Source organism: Thermobia domestica, chromosome 18 (assembly GCF_964235325.1).
Source record: "Thermobia domestica chromosome 18, izTheDome1.hap1.1, whole genome shotgun sequence".
In the NCBI taxonomy this organism is placed as follows: domain Eukaryota; kingdom Metazoa; phylum Arthropoda; class Insecta; order Zygentoma; family Lepismatidae; genus Thermobia; species Thermobia domestica.
This window is the reverse complement of record NC_137471.1, coordinates 144,482,200-144,503,334: the sequence shown is the minus strand read 5'-3', so window position 1 is coordinate 144,503,334 and position 21,135 is coordinate 144,482,200. Positions and strand designations below refer to the sequence as shown.

The window sequence follows — 21,135 nt, the reverse complement described above, 5'->3', positions numbered from 1 at the left end:
AAATATGAAACTGGTGTTGAATTGTTTACAAACTATAAAAGTTTTTGTCTGTCTCAGGTTTGTTCTGTTTTACCAAGTCTCAATTTTTTTTTGTTTTAGGTTTGTAGTAAGTAAGTAAGAAGCCCAAGAAGCCATGCCAACCAACCAGAAGGCACAGTGTGTCCTGTGGTACCATGAGACACGATCACCAACCACGGTGCAGAGACAGTTCCAGACAACATTTGGAAGGACTCCACCTGATGTCAAGAGCATTAAAGCCTGGTATGAGAAGTTCAAGAACACAGGGTCGGTTGCTGACCTTCCGAGGTCTTGTCGACCAAGAATCTCAGCAGACACGGTGGAGGCTGTGCAGCAGTCTTTTCTGAGAAGTCCTAAGAAATCGGTGCGCAGGGCCTCACGTGAATTACAGATGCCAAAAAGCTCTATCCATGACATTTTACACAAACGTTTATTGTTTCGTGCTTACAAAGTGCAACTCGTTCAGGCCTTGTTGCCCGACGACGGTACACGTCGATATGACTTTGCGGTCGAAATGCTATCACGTATTGAGGACGATAATGGTTATCTCAGACGAATTGCCTTTTCCGACGAAGCGACATTCTTTGTCAGTGGAGTAGTGAATCGCCATAATGTATCGTCATCCGCAAAAAAAAAGTTCGCATATACTGTAACTTCCACATTTTCATTAATAACTCAGTTTTCTTAATATATTATCGCTTCTTTGTGCTTTCCTTAACAAAGCAATGTAGTAATGAATAATTATTTATGATTTTTGTGAAAAAATAAAGCAAAATAAAAAATTATAAGCAAAAAAACTGTGATTGTTATGAAACTTTAGTCTGTCAGATAATTACGCGGAGAATATCCCGAGGGAAATTCACTCCATACAGTGCACAGGTATTAGGAGCACTCACAAATACGTAAAATTGAAGGAACAGAAAATAATGTATTTTTGAGATGAACATACAATTCACACTTCACGTGAAGTTCCAATATGGGAAATCAATCAATATCTTCAGTTGAAATTACTGAAAAAAAAAACAGAAAATGGCTATTTAAAACTCCAAGTGTAAACCTGCGCTTGGAGCGAGTCTATTTCTAATATCAGAACGCGTTATTTCGTAGCATGCCTGCGTGGCCAAGCGGGTTTAACAATGCTGTTGAATTTCTAGAACCAAAGGGTGGCAGTTCGAGCCTGAGTGCGGAACGCTTTTTTTTCAATATAGTGAAATATTTTTTTTAAAATATAAATGTTTAGTTTGAAGTGCTTAAAAACACAAGACCAGATGAACAATCACTTTTCAAAGCTCAGTCACATTTATTCACTATGTTCATCAATTAGGCTATATACGAAGACACTAAAATGTGGAACGTTAACGATCCTTATTAACGTTAATACCACATCCGTTATAATGAGAACAGATTTGTGATCTGAATACCAACCTTAAACCATACGTCCAAAATGAAAATTATTCATGTTCTTGATACCTATTGCAACACTCAGTTGTAATATAGAGAGTGAGAGTGCGAAAGAGAGAGATAAAATACTGTATACAGGGTGCGGAAAAATTCCCGGAACGGTCCAATATCTCGCGAAGTATAAATATCACCAAACAAAAATAACACATGTTAAATAGTTTTAAAGAAGCTATCCAATGATAGAAAACACAATCACCTATCCCTACCTCCTTGGGGACTACGGGGGATAACTTTAAAATTTTAAATGGGAACCCCTATTTCTTATTTCATATGTGGATTCTCCAGAAAAAGTGATAGTGATTTGATCAAAAATTGAAAACAGTGTGTGCGAAGATGAAGTTACATGGAATACAATATCGATAATTGTTTTGCAAAGTAGCTTTATGAAGTAGTTCTTAGTAGTAGGGTTATTTACAACAAAAATAAGCCCTTTTTGTCACCATTTTTATTTTCTTGCAAATTAATAAATATGGACAAATGCATTATTTTATGGAAGTTAAAATGTATGAATTCGTTGTGTGGGTAAAAAAAATCACATAAAAGTTTTACTCTGCGTGGGAATCGAACTCACGACCTTTCATGCCGGAGTCCCCTACGCTAACCGCATGGCCCAGAGCTCGACACTGAGAGGCCACATTTTCATAAAGATTTACCTCATCCATTTTTTATGTGTCGATTCAAGTGCTATCCGTGAAGGCACTGTTTTCAATTTTGGTCAAATCACTGTTACTTATTCTGAAGAATCCAAATGTGCAACAAAATATGGAGATTTCCATTTAAAATTTTAAAGTTACTCCCCGTGTGGGAATGGAGGGTTGCGTTTGGTATCATTGGATAGATTTTTCAAAACTGTTTAACACGTGTTATTTTTGTTTTGCTGATCTGTATATTTCGCGAGATATTGGACCGTTCCGGGACCTTCCCCGCACCCTGTATAAGCTTGTATTTTTAATTAAAACAGTTAGTGTAAATCATAATCTGGATTTTTATAAAGTAAATTAAACAATCATATAGAAAATGTATACAGTTTAAAATTGAATTAAATTGCAATTCCAGAATCTGTAACATTATACATTTCTTATTTATTTACATCGAATGTTAACTTATTGTATAGTTTATAGCATGAGTATCAGCTGATATGTAACACAAAATTATCTATAAATTGAATTTAAATAGGAAATGATATAGTTGCTATAAGAACAAGTTTATGAAAATGAACTGTATAATAATGGTTGTATTTGAAACAGAGTTTGCGTAATGGAGTAAATATTTACACCGCCAGCTTTGCAATACTGTGCGGTTTAAATTGTCAATCTCATCAATTTTACTTATTTCGCTTGAATGCTTATGGAATTTAGTATAGCATTATGAAACATTCAACAACTGATCTAGTAGTGAAACATATTTAATAAGATTACCGCACATTACGGTAGAGTCCGAGATCGCTCCCAGCTTTGCGAGCACTTGATAATATTTTGTTATTACATTAGATAAAATATTATGTGGAAGAGCTAAATTAAATTAGAAAATGAAATGAAATATTTAACATCCCACTATTACGCCCTTTAGGCGGGAAGGTTCTAGATTGCTGGTCCTCACATAGAGGAGAATTTGGATTAGTACCCAGTTTGGTTCTTTCCTTTATCAAATCTCAATACACAATTCATATAGTAATGTCGAGCAAGCGATAGCGAGTGAAGGCAGGTTAACCAGGTTGATTGCTTTCTTCATCACCACTCAATTGGTATACGGACCAGTGTTCTAGAATCCTGCTATTTTAGGCTAAGGGAGAAGATAATTAAAGTAAGAAAAATGATATAAGAATTGGTGGAATGAGAAAGTGGAAGGAAAAGGAAATGCTTTGAGAAAAGTCACGGACATAATGTTGTCCACCACAAGCTTACTTGGACGGAATAAAACCAAAGACCGCATGCACAAAAGGTAAGCGCTCTACCAGTGAACCATCGCGCCCCATAAATTAAATAAGAAAGATAAGTAGTAGGCATTTTATAATTGAATATTGTATGTAAGAAACTTATTGTCCATAAAGATTCTTTCTCTTCAAGCTTTTGTAATTGATGTTGCAAATTGTCCGATGCTTTGCAATGCGGGCCAAAGGAATAAATGCATTTTTTCGGGATAGTATCGTCTGCCCCGCGGTGGCTCAGTGGTAGAGCGTTCACCTCTGGTGCTTGGGGTCCCGGATTCGATCCCAGCCCTCGCCAAGTGAACTTTGTGGTGGACAAACACCGTGCTCGTGGGTTTTCTCGGGGTTCTCCCGTTTCCTCCCACTTTATTCATTTCACTCATCATCACCGTCTCCTTTAGCATAACCGCGGGACGTAAAACTGAAAGATTTCATTTTCATTTTTCCGTTGTCCTTAAAAATCCACTTTTGAGGGGGAAATGGGGCAAGTTCCAAATAAGGCGGTCAATATGTAAAAGTGACGTCGTGTTTGTCTGTCCGATCATCACGGGAAATCAAATCAGCCGTTTGAAATAAATATTTGAATACATTTAGTACTTGGAAGAAAATGGTTAGCTGACGTTCACTATAAACTTGACAAAACTTCGATACAAATTAAAGGATAATCAGCTATGCCTAAATCTAATATTGTAGGTGGAAGTGAAAACGACGAACGAAGTAACAGCGGATTAAAATTTAGCATTAGAAGTCATTGAAAAACAGAATGTGATGCGCGAAAACGAGAAAAAAAGAAAAGAAAAAACGTAACGTTGCCGACGACAACACACTGGATCGTGCTTATCGAAAAACCCATAAACGCTATTCATTAGCTCATTCTTCACGGTTTAGATTGCAAGAAATAAAACTATTTCTTTGTGCTAATACGCCTCTCAAAACGAAATGTTGTATTTCTGCAAAATTTGTTTTTCTCACATGACTGGATAATTTTTTAAAAAAATCTATTGCGCTGAAGAAAACAAAACCATATGACAAGCTGTATTTGATCTGAAGACCCCATGATTTTTACTACATGTTGTTATTCATTACATCAGCGAGACGTTGTTTGCAATGACACTGATACATTGAGTGGTTTGTTCGAGAAAGTTGCTTGTCTCGATTTTGTTTACTCTTTAGGTTTTTCGTAGAATACATGAAAAAGAAATACATTTTTCGCTTAGATATCCAGGAATCCTGTTTTAACTGATCAGAAAACAGCAATCTACTGGTGAAATGATATGGGGTAATGTGTAGCATTTTGTTTTCACGCCATCGATAACAGCAAGGAGCATATGAATTACATAAAAAGAGAGTGTGTTTTTATGAACTACTAATATCTTTTTCAAAAAAAAATCTACATGTTACTTCGTAGTTCAGGGGATAAGTGAGAGATTACAATACACAAGTTCGCACGATCGAGTCTTGTCCACTGCTGTTATGTTGTTTTTTTTTTATTTTCGGTGAAAGTGACGTAATACATTTTCATTGGCATTCAAAAAAAAAAGAATGGAAGGGAATACGTAGCCCTGAAAAGGGCTGTTTATATATGTGTCTAATAGGAGGTCCAATGACCTTCTACATCGATGACTGCCTGGAGCCTTCTGGACATGCTTGTTTGACTACAAGGGAGCACTTCACAACTGATTACTGAGTGATAAGATCTGTGGTATTCTGTTCAACTTTCCTTTAGGCAATTTTAAAGGTAATAGACAATATTTGTCTGACCTTGTCAGTGCCTGAGGCAGAAGACAAAATCAATGAAAATGTTTTCAACATAACATTTTCGATTTATGTTTATCTCCTATCCGTTTCTATTACGATTGCCTCCTTTAGAAATATCAGCTCTCTTTTTTTTTTGGCCGTATAAGGAAATGCTATTGCGGTTTTCCAACGTTCAATATTTTTGGCAAAATTAACACTTTCAAATAAAACTAAACAAGCATATGTTTCACAGACAAAACCATATGTAAAGTTCTACTTTCCAGTTAGGCAACGTTCCTTCAAAAAATTGCAACTATAGTTTGCATCTCAAGTAATTGGGTAAATGTGCCAGTAGTCGACCATTTAAGGAGATTTTCAACTTTGTTAAAGTATAAAAAAATCATTTTTAACTAATAACTTTTACTGCATATGTCATTAGAAAGAACAGTGTTTAAATTTTACGTTTGTGTAGCTCGCATAGGAAATCTTTTATAAATAATTATACAGGAAAAAGAAAATACCAGAAACCCTGAAAGAAAAAACAGTAGTCGGCCTATGAAAACCAAAGGTCAGCCATTACTTTAACCAGTACTCAGCCACACTATAGAATTGACTTTTTTAATGGAATTTTAGAGATCAATTCCTCAGTAGCAAATTAAGGTACAAATATATTGCACTCAGAGTTCCTACAAAGAAAAACTACGTGGAAAACAGGCCCGCAACTAGAGGGAGCTAGGGGGCCTGGCCCTCCTAAACTTTTCGTGGCCCCTCCTAAACTTTTCGTGGCCCCTCAACACAAAAAACACAATTTAGATATGTGTAAGAGATTTTTAATGACTTGCCCCCCCTAACATATCTATGCCCCCCCAAACCTCTGTGGCTAGAAGCAGGCCTGGTGGAAAATATATTGCGATACAGGAAAAAAGACTTCTTGTATGATATTTACCATAAACTAAGAAAAATGTGCCTCGGCCTAGACTAGCCTATTTAAAACTAATATATAGGCCTATTTATATTTACATTGATATTTATATTTAGCTATGACATTAACCCTTTAATATGAAGTTCATTAAGCACATTCAGGACACATAAGCACTTGTTTAGCAGGTTCCTCGTACGATAATTCACTGAGGCACGTGCATTTTAAGTGGTACCAGTGATCACAAAAGTGACACCCAATATATTTAAGTGTATCGTTCTCAATATCACTTATGAATTCTTCTTCAGGCCTTAGACGGAATTTCAACCACTTCTTGCGTCTCGTCTTTTTAACTACTAGTGCTACTTTGCTTGACAGTCCTTTTCTTTTTGTTGGACTTAAAATTTTTCCTTTTTTTGTATTCTCTCCCTTTTTCATTTTAGACGTTCCTCTTCTAGTTTTCTTTTCTTTTCATTCTTTACCATCTGATAATTTCTCCATGCTTGGGAGGATACTGCACTTTGAACTTTTTCTCTGGGCACATGTTTGGTAGTTTTGTTTTTGATTGGAGCTAGCCAGAAAAGATGATAATCAAAGCCAGATGATATCGAAGTATTTTACGAAGGTTTTCTTTGAATTTCTTCTGAGATCATATGGACTTATTTCTGGCTCTACTGACTGTAGAAACAGAAGCAGACCTTTCACCTTGCGTCGCTTCAGTACAAGATGCCATAACTTATATGTTGTTTACCTGGTTTGAGTCAGACGTAACGTCTATTTCTGATATCGAAGATATATTTGTAGGCTCTAGACGGCCAATTGCTAAATTTGGCATGTTCCAGGACTAAGATATCGAACATTTCACTAGCAAGTATCTACTGATAGCAAATCGATCCTCTTCGGACAGAACAATAGCCTTATATGTGTTCATTAGTGTAGAATAAGAAGACTCTTTGGATAGAGTATCCTCAACGCACCTGATTGCAAAACATCTGACACTGAGTCTATTCCAGTAGATGTCTTTGGACTGGTTGAAAGAAACGCTAAATCACGCGTTCTTAAACTGTTAGACATATTTTCCTCACGCTCACAGTGAGTTAGAATGTAAATATTTATGATTATTCTGTATTGTTTCGGCAATCAGGCAACTCTAGGAACAGAGCAGATAAGAACAGATAATAATACTAATAATAATAATAATAATAATAATAATAATAATAATAATAATAATAATAATAATAATAATAATAATAGTTGAAGAGCAATTGCAGCCTTGGAATTAAAAACGTGCAGAAACGCGACATTGTGCGGAGTAATTTAAAAAAATAAATCAATTAGATATTGATTCCTTAGATATTGATTGAACCCTTACTTCCTCATAGCTACCTTAGATTAAAAGACTAAGCTATGATCAGGGTCAAGGGCGTCGATCCTGCTAGGGCCGGGGGGCCCGGGCCCCCAAAGCTTTTGTTGGCCCCCTATTGTATTTATGAATATACAATATTTGGCATAATTTGAATGCAATTTGTCTTAAAATCCTAACCTTCCGCATCCGAATGACCCCCAAATTTACAGGGAAATCGGCGCCCTTGATTAGGGTAAAATAAATACTCATTACCTGTCCTTTTTAAATTTTAGAGAAATAATTCAGACCAGCCATAAATCCTTAACCTTTTTTCCCTCAGTTCTAGAAAAATACAAGAATTGAAATGGTTACAATACCAGACTGATATTAAAGTACGGGACAAAAATAAACGACCAACATCGTCATAAGTTTTAATGGCATTTTCGATCGTTTAATTTTGTCCCGTACTTTATAACTGTATTATACTTGTATGATGCAATTAGTGACATCATAACAGTTACTTTTTCATTAAATCGTTAGAAAAGTCTTCTACGTATTAGTTAAGTGTCTTAGTTGTATGTCATGTGTCATTTAAATTGAATGAATGATAAGTTGATGACTACTGGAGTATATGTATCCAGTAGCCGTCCCTAATGGCTGACTACCGGAAAACGTTATCAAAAATGCAACTTGTAGTCAGCCCCCTTATTTCTACGCAATATCTTGTTTTGTATCATAAACCACGAATTTTTAATAAGCTACGATACATTCATGCATAGAAGAAAGCAATAACTCGTACTATTTTACAATAATATAATTTTAACTTAACTTTCAAGTAAAGCTTCTTCCTTATTTTTTTTATTAACAAAATGCGCACTTTGCTCACTTGCATCAGCAGACCTCAAATGATAATTTTTCTTTTCTACCACGAGAAGTCACACCAGGCCAGAACAAATGAGGTTGAATACTGGAGCTCTGATTTTAGTTGTAGTTGATTATTTGTTTGATAACAAGCTACTGTATGTTTATTTCATATGCTTTTTACTGAAAAATGGCTGACTACTGGAGACGGCTGACTTTAGGCACACTTACCCTCCTAACTAACTAACTAATTCTATGGCCTATGGAACCCGGAGGTTCAATGCCGCATTCACAAAAGCTCTCCACTGACTTCTATCCTTAGCTAACTGGATCCAGTTTCTACTTTGTATTCCTATTTCTGCGAGATCCATCTTAATATTGTACTCCCATCTGCGCCTAGGTCTTCCTAATTATAAGCTCAAGTAATATGTAACATAATAATTATAATAATAATAATAATAATAATAATAATAATAATAATAATAATAATGATAATAATAATAATAATAATATCTTAGTATCAAACTTTAAGCGATTTTTATATGATGCATATATTCATGAAAATAGTCACTACTTGTTATGTACTCATTTGGTGTTCCCCTAGGGTTACTAGGAATTGAAATCAGGATCTCTGACTGTGCAGTCCAGTATGCTAACTGTATGACCACAGAGCACGGATCTGACAAAAAACATTTTCATAACGTTTTGCTACCCCTCCCTTTCCCGTATCGATTGAAGTGCCATCCGTGAAGGAATTGTTTTCAATTCTGGGTGAAATCAGTCACTTTTCTCTGGAGAATCGAAATGTCCAATAAGAAATGGGGGTCCCACTTTAAAATTTTAAAGTTACCGCCAAAGGGAATGGGGATAGAGGATTTTGTTTGGTATAATTGAACTATACATATAAAGCAGAAACATATATTCTCATTTTGGGCGTGTGTTTTCAATTTGATATTAACTTAGAAATCTATTTGAACTTTGGTAGTGCTAGCATTTCCATAGCGTCATCTTCGTATACAAACAGATGGTGAATAAAAGTGACAGAGGTTTGAAAGCTGACAGTTTATCTGATTTTGTTTTTATAACCAATTCAAATGTTAAAAATGTAACGTTGTATTTAGAAAAAATAAAATATCCTTATATTGAAAGAAAACCGGACTGGGCACCGAACCGTCAATCATTACTGTAATTTCAATCGCCTCGCTAAACCCACTTATTTTCTTCTTAATTTACGTCGCGAAAGGCGGCCCCGAAGTTCACTTACCAAAGTCTGCTTTCCCCTTATCAGTAATTTCTGCTTATTTCCTACTGGGTTATACACGTTTTACAGTAACCTTGAATGATAGGGACACAAACACAGACACGTCGAGAACATTTAAAATTCCAAAAGTTCTCCCACCGGGAATCAAACCAGGTACCCTGTACACCACAGACACACATGCCAGCCACTAGACCACACAGCCAAGTTATAAAGCCAGCGCGTTTTAATAATTCTACTGGAAATGCACGAGATATGCACTTGTAATACATTGAGTGATTTATTCGAGAGAGGCAAAGCACTTTACTTTGAATTCATTTCTTGGTTTCGTTTCTATTGTGTTTATTCTTTGTATTTTTCGTACACTACTTGAAAAACCAAATACATTTTTCGCTACGGTGTCCAGAAATACCATTTTAACTGATCATAAAACAGAAATCTTTCGGTGAAATAATATGGGGTAATGTGTGCTATTCTAGTTTCATACCGAGTTCCTTTTAGCTAAGCGGTTAGCATACGCACCTTTGACGTAAGAGACCCGGTTCGATTCCCGGTGTGAGCTCATGTGGTTCGGATTTCACGATAATCAGTAGGTAAACGTCTCATATAGCCTCGATGCTGAAAGGGATGTTAAAATCAACTCAACATTATTTTATACCATCAATTGAAGCAAAAGGTAGACGATACTATCCTGTTAAAAACATGCATTTATTTGTTTGGCACATATTACAAAGCATTGGACTATTTGCGACACTTCAAGAAAAAGATGCTTTATGAATATTAAGTCGCTTCAAGCGTTGAAATCGCTTTGTAAAAATCCAGATTATGAATTGCAATAACTTTTTACGTTGCAATTAAAATAACAGCATATATTGTTTTCTATCTCTCTCACATACTTTCTCTCTCTCTCTTTCTTTCTCTATATATACACACCTGTATATTACAATAGGTATCAGAACATGAATAATTTTCATTTTGGACGTGTGATTTAAGGTTGGTATTCAAATCAGAAAGTTGTTCCCATTATAAAAATGTTAACGTTCCTCATTTTAGCGTCTTCGTATATAAATGATGACAGGGTGAACAAATGTAACAGGCTTTGAAACGTGATAGTTCATCTGATTTTTTTTTCAAGCACTTCAAAGCAGAACTTTATATTTAAAGAAATGTTTCCATATGTTGAGAAAAATCAAAACTGCCGGAAGACAGATTCGAACTGCGGTCCTCCGATGCTAGACTTTCAACAACACTACTAAACACGCTTGACCACCGAGACAATTCATGAAAAAGTATGTTGTAATAATGCTCATATATCGCTCCAAGCGCACGTTCACACCTGAAGTTTTAAATAGTCATTTTCTCCCTATATCAGTAATTTCAACTGAAGATATTGACTGATTTTGCATATTGGAACTGTGCATGAAGTGTGAATTGCATATTAAACGCAGAAATACGTAGTTGACTCTTCAGTTCATGTTCTGTTCAATAGCTTCACATGTTAGTGAGTGTTTCCTAATACCTGTGTCATTTTCCCTCTTTTTTCCCACGGGATATTCTTCGTGTAATTATTTGACACATTAAGGTTTCATAAGATTAAAGGTTTTTTGCTTATAATTTTCTTATATTGCTTTATTTTTTCTCTAAATAATAAATAATTATGCATTATTACACTGCTTTGTTAAGGAAAGCACAAAGTAGCGATAATATAGTCAGAAGAGCGAGTTATTAATGAAAATGTGGAAGTTACAGTATATGCGAACTTTTTTTGCGGATGGCGATACGCATTTGGGGTTCAGAACCCCCCAGGGAGGTCAGGGAGTTCACCAGAAGCAGTCCAAAGGTGAATGTTTGGTGCGCGTTATTGCACGATCGAATTATCAGGCCATTCTTCTTCGCTGAGGATACCATCACATCTGCAGTGTACCTGGATATGTTCAGCCGTATGCTGTTCCTCCCCCGATGTCGTATTTCAGCAAGACGGTGCACCACCTCATTGGGGTTTGGACGTCCGTGCCTATCTCGATAGGACATTTCCTGGGCGATGGATTGGTCGTGATGGACCAACAGCTTGGCCTCCACGCTCTCCTGACATAACCCCATTAGACTTCTTTTTATGGGGTTATGTTAAGGATGAGGTCTACCGAACACGTGTACCAGATCTTGAAACCCTGCAGCAACGAATAACCATAGTCTTTGCATCGATCCCTCCAGTGATGTTGGCTAATGTGTGGATGGAAATTGAATATCGCCTAGATGTGCTACGTGCTACCAAGGGTGCTCATGTGGAAGTGTACTGATGTGACCAAAACTTTTATAGTTTGTAAACAATTCTACACCAGTTTCATATTTCTGTCCTATTTCTAGCCTGAGTTATCAATTTCTGTAATCAGGGAAGGACTTCTCGGACACCCTGTATATATATAACAGTTCTAAGATATTTGCATCAAATTTTGCCGTTTTTAATAGACGTCAGTCTGCCTTTTCTCTCTGACTTGAATTTCTGAAGAGGTACTCGAACTTACATGTGAATTCACGCATGGAATTTCGAGAAATAGGCAGGAAGAAAAGTCGTGTGTGGCAATGTAACATGCAAAATTAAAAAAAAAAAGGAAAGACATGCAAATATTGTGAACATACATATTTAACCCTTTGGGGATCTTATGGTACATTTTGTACCATACGCGTTTTTCATGGTACATTGCGTTATTTCTCTTCTATTTGAGCTTTTTCGTCCGGTTGTCTTTTTTTTGTTTTTCAAGTCCAGAGACATTGTAGAAGGCATTACGTATGGTTTCAGACCGTCTTGCGTCCAGACATGGGAGGTGATGACGTCATAATCTTAAAATGTATTTTTTCCCTTTTTAAGCCTATGTTCATTATTTTTTGGCAGGCTTATTTTTGAACGTAGAAGATTGAAGTTTTGCACAAACATTCAGTCCACCGAGTAGTATTTACCAGATTTTTTGTTTAGATGTCAGTGCTAAAACAGGGGGGGAACCAGAGGGGCAAAGGAGTAAACAAAGGGATATTTTTACCCCAAAAATTCCGTTTGTCGTCATTTTCCCGCCTCATTTACATGATAGGACCACGTGAGTCATACCGTCTGAACGGCCGTAGGGTAATTAGGGATGTCTCAGGGATTTTTTGAAAAATATACTTCTATATGGGGGAAAATGGGGCATTGTCGGTATATATATCCTTGGCGGGCTTATTTTTAAACGTAGAAGATTGAAATTTTGCACAAACATTCAGTCCACAGAGTAGTATTTACCAGATTTTTTGTTCCGATGTCAGTGTTAAAACAGGGGGGGGGACCAGAGGGGCAAAGGGTTAAAAAAGGGTTATTTTTACCCCAAATATCCCGTTTTTCGTCATTTTCCCGCCTCACATACACGATAGGACCACGTGAGTCATACCGTCTGAAAGGCCGTTCCATTCTGAAGAGAATGACGGTCGAATTATTATTCTAGGGTAATTAGGGCCGTCTCAGTGAATTTTTATCCAAATATACTTCTGTATAGGGTAAAAGTGGGGCATGGTACTGAAATTTTTTCTGGCGGGCCTATTTTTTCACGTAGATGATTGAAATTTTGCACAAACATTCAGTCCACCGAGTAGTATTTATATGAAGTTTTCTTTTCCATTTCTGCGTTAAAACAGGAGGGGTCCAGAGGGGCAAAAGTTGAGAAAAGGGAAATTTTGCCCCAAAAAATCCCTTTTTCCAGGAATTTCCCGCCTTAGATACATGATGGAGACATGTAAATGGTACCGCCTGAAAGACAGTTCTATTCTGAAGAGAATGATTGGCGGATTATAGTCCTAGGGTAATTAGGGATGTCTCAGGAATTTTTTCCCTGAGATCATAGTGTTTTATGGTGATTTGGGGCATTGTGGGAATTTTTGATAAAAATTCTCTCTCCCTTACTGTTCAAGATAGAAACTTGAAATTTGGCACACACAATCAGAATAGCAAGTACTATTTATCAGATTTTTTTAGATGGCTACGATCACACAGGGGGGGTCCAGGGGGGCCAAAGTTCGAGGAAAATTTTTTTCCCTCCGAAATTTTCACTTTGACAATTTTTTCCCGCTTCTGGTATATGGTATGAGCATGCAAGTGGTACCATTTGAAAGCAAGCTCTATTCTGAAGAGAATGAGGTATGAACCATGATCCTAGAGTAAATAGTGACGATGCAGTAGCTGCTTGACTGAAAGTTTCAAAAATAGCCCAAAAAGCCAAGATCTCCTAAGGGTTAAACGCAAGTGTTGACAAAATGGTGGGGTATCTGTGTTCTGGCAGTTACCCAACCTAATTTGTTTATAACATTTAGAAATTTAATCCGCCTTATGCAAAGTCGTTTTGACAAATGATTAGCGTCATGCTAAACGCCCGATATCTGAAGGAAGCATATATAAGTCGAACGCTTTAGTATTGTTACGACTAAGAACGCACTCAATACGTTATAAACACTGTACTACTGTGAGAGCACTCTATTCCACTTTAATAAGATTCACATATGCTCTGTATGGTTTTATTTCCCAATTAACTTCAAACAACAGAACTTTACAACTAACTGTAAACTAAAACTACATCCCTTTCAGATATATTTTAGTTCTTGACAAACTACAGGCATCTTTCCTCTGTCCTCCTGTCTCAAGAAAAAAAACAAACAAAAAAAAAACTCATCATCCAAAAACACCGTCCTTTCTTCTTTCTTTCCGTCTTCTCAGAGGAGTCTACATCACTCCCACCTTTTGATGACCATCAAAACAAATTACTCTAAGTATCTCGACGGAACTTTCACTTTCCGACCACACCTCGTAGATAAATCACCAACTCGGCTGCTCTTCACCACAGGAGATTGTGACTCCACTGATTCCGCCACAGCATGTTCTGACTCCATTGGTTCCACCACAGGATGTTCTGCGTCGTTAACCAAATCCCCAGGCACCGATACCTCTAGAGGATACAGTCTCTGCACCGGACGAACAAGGATCCCGTTTTCTGTTTTCACTTTCACCACTCTAACATGATCATCTTGACCCGGGAAGAAATCAACTACTCTCCCTAATGGCCAGTTAATCCTACGTTTTTCTTCAGTTTCAACCAAGACGACGTCACCCAACTTTATGTCCCTAGCATGCCCTTTCTCTCGTTGTCGCTGCACTAATAGTCCCAAATATTCAGTCCTGAATCTGTCCCTAAACCTCTTCTTCAGGTCTTGTAGTTTTCTGTACTTCTTTGTTAACTGAAAACTTCCAACGTCATCCAAATCTGGCACACCTGTTTCCCGATTATCTTGAAGAAACATGGCAGGTGTTAACGGCTGTAAATCATCATCATCTTCAGATAAGTAGGTCAAAGGTCGGGAATTCAAAACTGCTTCACAGTCACATAGTAAGGTCATCAGTTCCTGATAGTTCAATGATGCCCTCCCAAGCGTTTTCTTTAACAAGGATTTCAATGTTCGTATAATACGCTCCCACCAGCCACCCCACCAGGCCGCACTAGGTGGTATAAATTTCCACTGAATTCTCTTGATTGAGGACTCAACAGCTATTTCCTCCCACTTGATAGTGTGGAATAGATTACTAGCCCCCACAAAATTGGTCCCGTTATCACTGTAGATGATTTTAGGTCTTCCTCTTCTCGCTATGAATCTTCGTAAGGCCAACAAAAATTCACAAGTTGACAGAGCTAGAACCAATTCAAGATGAACAGCCCTATATACTGCACATGTAAACAACACTATCCAAGCCTTCGTGCCATCCTGCAGAATTAATGGTCCAGTTAAGTCCACTCCAGTGATTTCAAAAACTGAGGCATCTCTTACTCGATCTTCAGGTAAAGCAATTGGATTTACGGACATTTTCTTCGCATCATGTCTTCTACACCTAACACACTTGCGGATAACAGAACGCACTGTTTTTCTTGAGCGTAGAATCCAAAATCTTTCCCTCAGTTTGTTCAATAGAATCTGTGTTCCAGCGTGTAACATTTCCAAGTGTTCTTGCATTATCAACATATGCACCAACTTGTGGTCCGGTGGCAAAATAATAGGATATCTAAAATATTCATCATCATCTCTCCTTGATATCTTTGTTTTCACCCGTAGCAAACCATCACTGTCTTGAAAAGTAACCAGAGTCTTCAATCTTGTATCATTTGAACTGAAAGATTCCCTTTGAACAATGCGTAGTAACAGCCTTTCTGCATTTGCTAATTCACCACTTGTTAACTCTCCTGAATATTTGTCCACAGGATTCAAGCGACAGTTCTCTACGAACCTACAAATCCAGGAAACCATTCGCAAAACTTTCTCGTACGTTGAGAAATATCGTAGGTACCATTTCGTCTCGCACTTCACCAGCATTGAAACCGAAGTTTTCTTCATTTCACTGCTAACTTCAAATTCGTTCACCGTTGCATCCTTCACTGGCCAATCGGATTCTTCCATTTTCAACCAACCTGGACCCTCCCACCATCTGGAATTCAACAAAGTAGTAGCATCACAGCCTCTGCTTGGAAGATCTGCTGGGTTGAATTCACCAGGGATGTGTCTCCAACACGAGATGTGTGATATCGATCTTATTTCTTGAACTCGGTTTGCAACAAACACGCCCCAAGGTTCATCTCGTTTGATCCAACTCAGAGCAGTAGTTGAATCCGTCCAATAACAAACAGGAATGTCCAATTCCAAACTATCAATAACTGTTCGAGCAAGTCGTGCACCGATACAACATGCCATTAGCTCGAGTCGTGGTATTGTAACCTTCTTCAGTGGCGCAACTCTAGATTTACTCGCTAGTAACTGAACTTCAACCTTTCCAGCACTTTCACTTCTTAAAAATATTACACACGCATAAGCGTATTGACAAGCGTCACAAAAAACATGCAAACTCCACGACTTTCTACACGGATCAGTTGTGAAGCGTCTGGGAATTTTTATCTCCTGTAACACTGTGATGTTTTTAGACCACTTCCGGAACTTCCGCGCAGTGTCTTCTGGAACTACCTCATCCCAACTAGCTTTCGCGTTATAACTTTCTTGTATTAGTAATTTAGGGATTAGTGTCATAGGTGACAAGAATCCAATCGGATCAAAAATCTTGTGCGCCGCAGAAAGAATGGACCTTCTGGTAACGGTCTCTTCAGTTTCGTCGAAACAGTGTAGATCACAGCTCAAAACATCTTTGCACTTTTCCCAAGCTACGCCTAGTACCGGAATGTTCTTTTCTTCCTGACTTTCTGCTTGTAAAACTGTATGCTCCCATCCTCGCAGGTCAAACTTTGCTTCTGCTAACAACTTAGTAGAATGTTCGATAAAGATAACCAGTTCTGCCTCACTACTAACGGAAGTTACACAATTATCTACGTAAAACGACTGCTTCTGTCTGTCCGCAATTTCCTTATACATCGGAGGGGCATTGGTTAAAAGGTGGTTCAACACAGCTCCCAGGAGAAATGGACTACAATTCAAACCGAACACAACCCGATTGTGTCTGTATACTTTCTGTTTCTTGTTGGAGAAGTCCTCCCACCATAGGAATCTTAAAAAATCACGATCTCTTTCGTTTACCACTATTTGCAAAAAAGCTTTCTTTATATCGGAGACAACCCCAATCTTTTTCTCTCTAAATCTCAATAATAAAGCTGGTATAAGTTCGACTAGATTTGGGCCTTTTTCCAAACAATCATTTAATGAAGGCGCACCTTTCACTTTACAAGAAGCATCAAACACTGGTCTGATTTTAGTTGTCGAATTCTCCTTAAACACAGCACGATGTGGTAAATAGTAACCTGGAACCAAAACTTCATTTTTATGCACCTCTTCTATAATACCGTCCCTTTCCCATTCTTGAAAGACTGCATCGTACTCTTCATACTTCCTCTGTTGAACTAATTTCTCCGACACCGTCAGACATCTCTTTTCCGCAATGCTTAAATTATCAGGAAGCGATTGATGATATTCACTCCACGGCAAACTCACTTCGTACCTCCGTTCTTCATTGATCCTCACGGTTTTCTCAAAGTGCTCGATAACTTCCTGTTCCCGTTCTTTACGTGTTATACTCTGCACCGGGTCTGTGATTCCTAATGTATCTAACCTCCACAGATCAGCTATTGTTACGTTCTGTGTCAACAGTGAAGTAACACACATTGCTGACACCCCTTGGTAGTCTTCCTTGTGGGCAGGGATTTTCCCCATCACGACCCACCCTAGCTTCGTTTCCACAGCAACAAGACCTGAATCTAGTTTATGCACATTATTAGTTAACAATTGTCCGGCCATATCAGCTCCAATAAGTAGTTCAATTTCACTATCATCCCCACCAAAGTCTGTTAACCAGATCTTCTTCGCTTTTATTTCCTTTAACCACGGACCCCTTTTTAGACTTTGAATATTGTTGCAAATGATCGGTCTCTCCAACACTTCTAGTTTTGTGGTAAAAGTTCCACAGACGGCACCCACACAGATTTCATATCGTTTGTGCTTTTCTTTGTTTGAATGAACACCCCCAAACAGTATATGTACTAATGTTTCCTCCCCTTGTGGAACAAGACCAATTTCACGCGCGGTTCTTTCTAAAATATACGAACGCTGTGATCCCGTGTCAATCAACGCCCTTATCTCACGTACTGTTCCATTTACCAGTACGCTAACCTTAATCGTCTGTAATAGGTACTGTTCACTAGAATTTTGATTTGTTAAGGTACATGTGGCAGATTCTTTACCATCCCCAATTTTCTTATTACTTTGTACCGATAATTTATTGCACATAATCGCGAAATGTTTCCCCTTGCACTTGAAACATTTAATGTTCAATTCACAGTCGCGCGCGTAGTGTTTTGGCTTGAAACACGAAAAACAACGTTCGTTCTTTATCAACAACTTTTTCTTTTCTTCCAGTGTTAAGTCTCGCGCTTTCACACAATTTTGTTCCGCATGCATTTCTTCACAGAACGCGCACCTTTTTCTGACCGGTACTTCTTGTTGATGGCTGGAAAACAGGTTGTTTGCAGTTGGAAATTTGTTTTCTGTAGAACTCTTTTTACTTCTAACCGTACTACCACTGCCTGCTAGGTTAAACCCTGCTTGTGCCAATCTGATCCTTTCCTCACCTTCCACTTCATTTCTTAAAAACACCAACAACTGGTTCATTTTCTCACTGTAAAAATTGGATCCATTTTCATTTGCATTGTCACTTCCGGTGTGTCTTAACCAAACACGTAACACATCCTTTGGTAAACACGACTCTACCAGAGGAAACAGCATCGCTGCGCACTTATCACTAGTCACTCCTATTGTTTCTAAGGACCGCAGGTGTGATTCCAGTTTATCATATAACGAAAATAACGGCGAACTTCCACTGTCCTTTTGCGCCGACACGTTCTGGATAACTAGTCCGAGTAACTCGCGCACGTAGTACTCCGTTAAAAGTTCTTCCCTTCCGAACCGTGTTTTTAAACTTTCAATCACTTTATCATAGTTTTCACCGGTAGGCGGGTAACTGGCTACAACATCCCAGGCCCTTGTACCTGTTACGATTGCCTGACGAAGGTATTGAAACTTGTCCTCTTTCTCTAACTCTTCGTCGTCATGTATACGTTTAAACTGGCTCCAAAAATTTAACCATTCATTAATTTCACCACCAAAACTCTTTAGTTCTAACTTTGGCAACTTCAGCTTTCTGCGTCCTGCAGTAGAACCTGCCTGGCTACCACTATTACTGCTTTTGTCCGTTTCGCGCCTTAGAAATTTGTCGTATTTCACGCGCACTTCATCCACTTTAGTTCGGTACTCTTCTATTGACCTGTATTCTACTTCGTACCGGATATCACAGTCCGCACCTGTATCACAAAGAATTTCACCTAAAATCTTTTCATCGAAAGTGGAAAGTTCGGTAAACAACCTTTCTAATTTCGTAACGTTTAGTTGTAGTGTTTCTTCACCTGGATCGTCCTTTTCAAACTCACCGATTAATAGTTCACAAGTTCTAATTAATGAAACTCTTACAGGTTTCCTTCCAATAATTAACTTATTCATTGTATCCATTATTTGCAACTAATTCGAACAAACTAAAACTGGACTCTTGTGCTCTCACAAACTACAAGTCACTGCTCCACGCTGTGGCGCCAGAAATGTTACGACTAAGAACGCACTCAATACGTTATAAACACTGTACTACTGTGAGAGCACTCTATTCCACTTTAATAAGATTCACATATGCTCTGTATGGTTTTATTTCCCAATTAACTTCAAACAACAGAACTTTACAACTAACTGTAAACTAAAACTACATCCCTTTCAGATATATTTTAGTTCTTGACAAACTACAGGCATCTTTCCTCTGTCCTCCTGTCTCAAGAAAAAAAACAAACAAAAAAAAACTCATCATCCAAAAACACCGTCCTTTCTTCTTTCTTTCCGTCTTCTCAGAGGATTCTACAAGTATGGTACTAATCACAAGCCAGAAGGACTCTGCATATGGCCCACTTTTCTTTATCATCTCTGACGAGTATGATCATTTCTAATTCATTTTCGTACTCATTGATAATTAAATTGCATCAAAGTGTTGCAAATCACTCATCTCCTGCTCCAACTGATATTTGATTCTTAAATCTGCGCCTTAGTTTGTCTTTTGACAATTCACTTACATGAAGGAGGCTAATGCCAGCAGCCCGCCCCATTTTTTCCACACTGACCTAACACTAATTTGCGAGCTTACTACGACACACTGGCCGCCAGACTGATCATCACTCAGCACCTATAACGAGGAATTTAACTGCTAGTGTTTCGAAGGATAGTTGGCGTTGTCGGCGGAAAACGAGTTTTACACGGGAATGACTTATCATACAGTGTTCAGTACTTAGTCCTGTATATGTATACCAAGTTTTATACCGATCATCGCGTTCTAACCGAAACATGTCCTTTGTTAGAAAAAATCATATGACTAGTTATATAAAATACAGTCAACGAATTTTAATTTTTGTAGCCTCCAAATTGTTTAAAACCTAGAAGTATATCATAATAAATGAAAATAAAGTAATTTGTCATACTTTTCTTATAATTTAGAAAATAAAATAAAGAAATGGAAATAAATTCCTTCCCGGAAATTGATATGCAAGAGAACAACCCGGGAATATTTCCGTTTTTTATTTTCCTTTCCACCGTAAATATTCCCACTGCCTATCACTATTCTTGAATGAGTTGACATTGGTAAAAGTTAACATTTTACAAATAGAATAAACGATAAAAATAACTAGTGCAATTTAATTTACGGTGGAAAACAATAATGATATCAAAACAAAAGTACAAAGAAAACACACCAACCACTTTTCGTTTATTGTTATGCATATTATTATTATTATTATTATTATTATTATTATTATTATTATTATTATTATTATTATTATTATTATTATTATTATTAATATATAAAATCAGTGGTAGCTCATGCCTTCAACATGTATACAACAGTGGTTTCAAACACATTATAAATTTCCAATGGTCTTTGTCAGGTCGGGCTTTATATTTGTGAAGAAGAAGAAGAACTAATTTTTTCAATAAGCAATTATTCTGTATCATATTAAAACCTGATTGTG

The 21,135-nt window shown here is 37.5% G+C and overlaps 1 protein-coding gene across 1 annotated transcript; it reads right to left on the bottom strand.

Annotated features, from left to right (window-relative positions):
• Positions 1–14,302: 14,302 nt before the first annotated feature.
• LOC145675281 (uncharacterized) lies at positions 14,303–19,585 on the bottom strand. Its single transcript, XM_081745668.1, has one exon. The coding sequence runs from the start codon at positions 19,583–19,585 to the stop codon at positions 14,303–14,305; it is 5,283 nt and encodes a 1,760-aa protein (XP_081601794.1).
• Positions 19,586–21,135: the final 1,550 nt, after the last annotated feature.

Coding starts and splice junctions, on each gene's coding strand:
- LOC145675281 (XM_081745668.1), bottom strand. CDS start 19,585: ATGGATACAATGAATAAGTTAATTATTGGAAGGAAACCTGTAAGAGTT.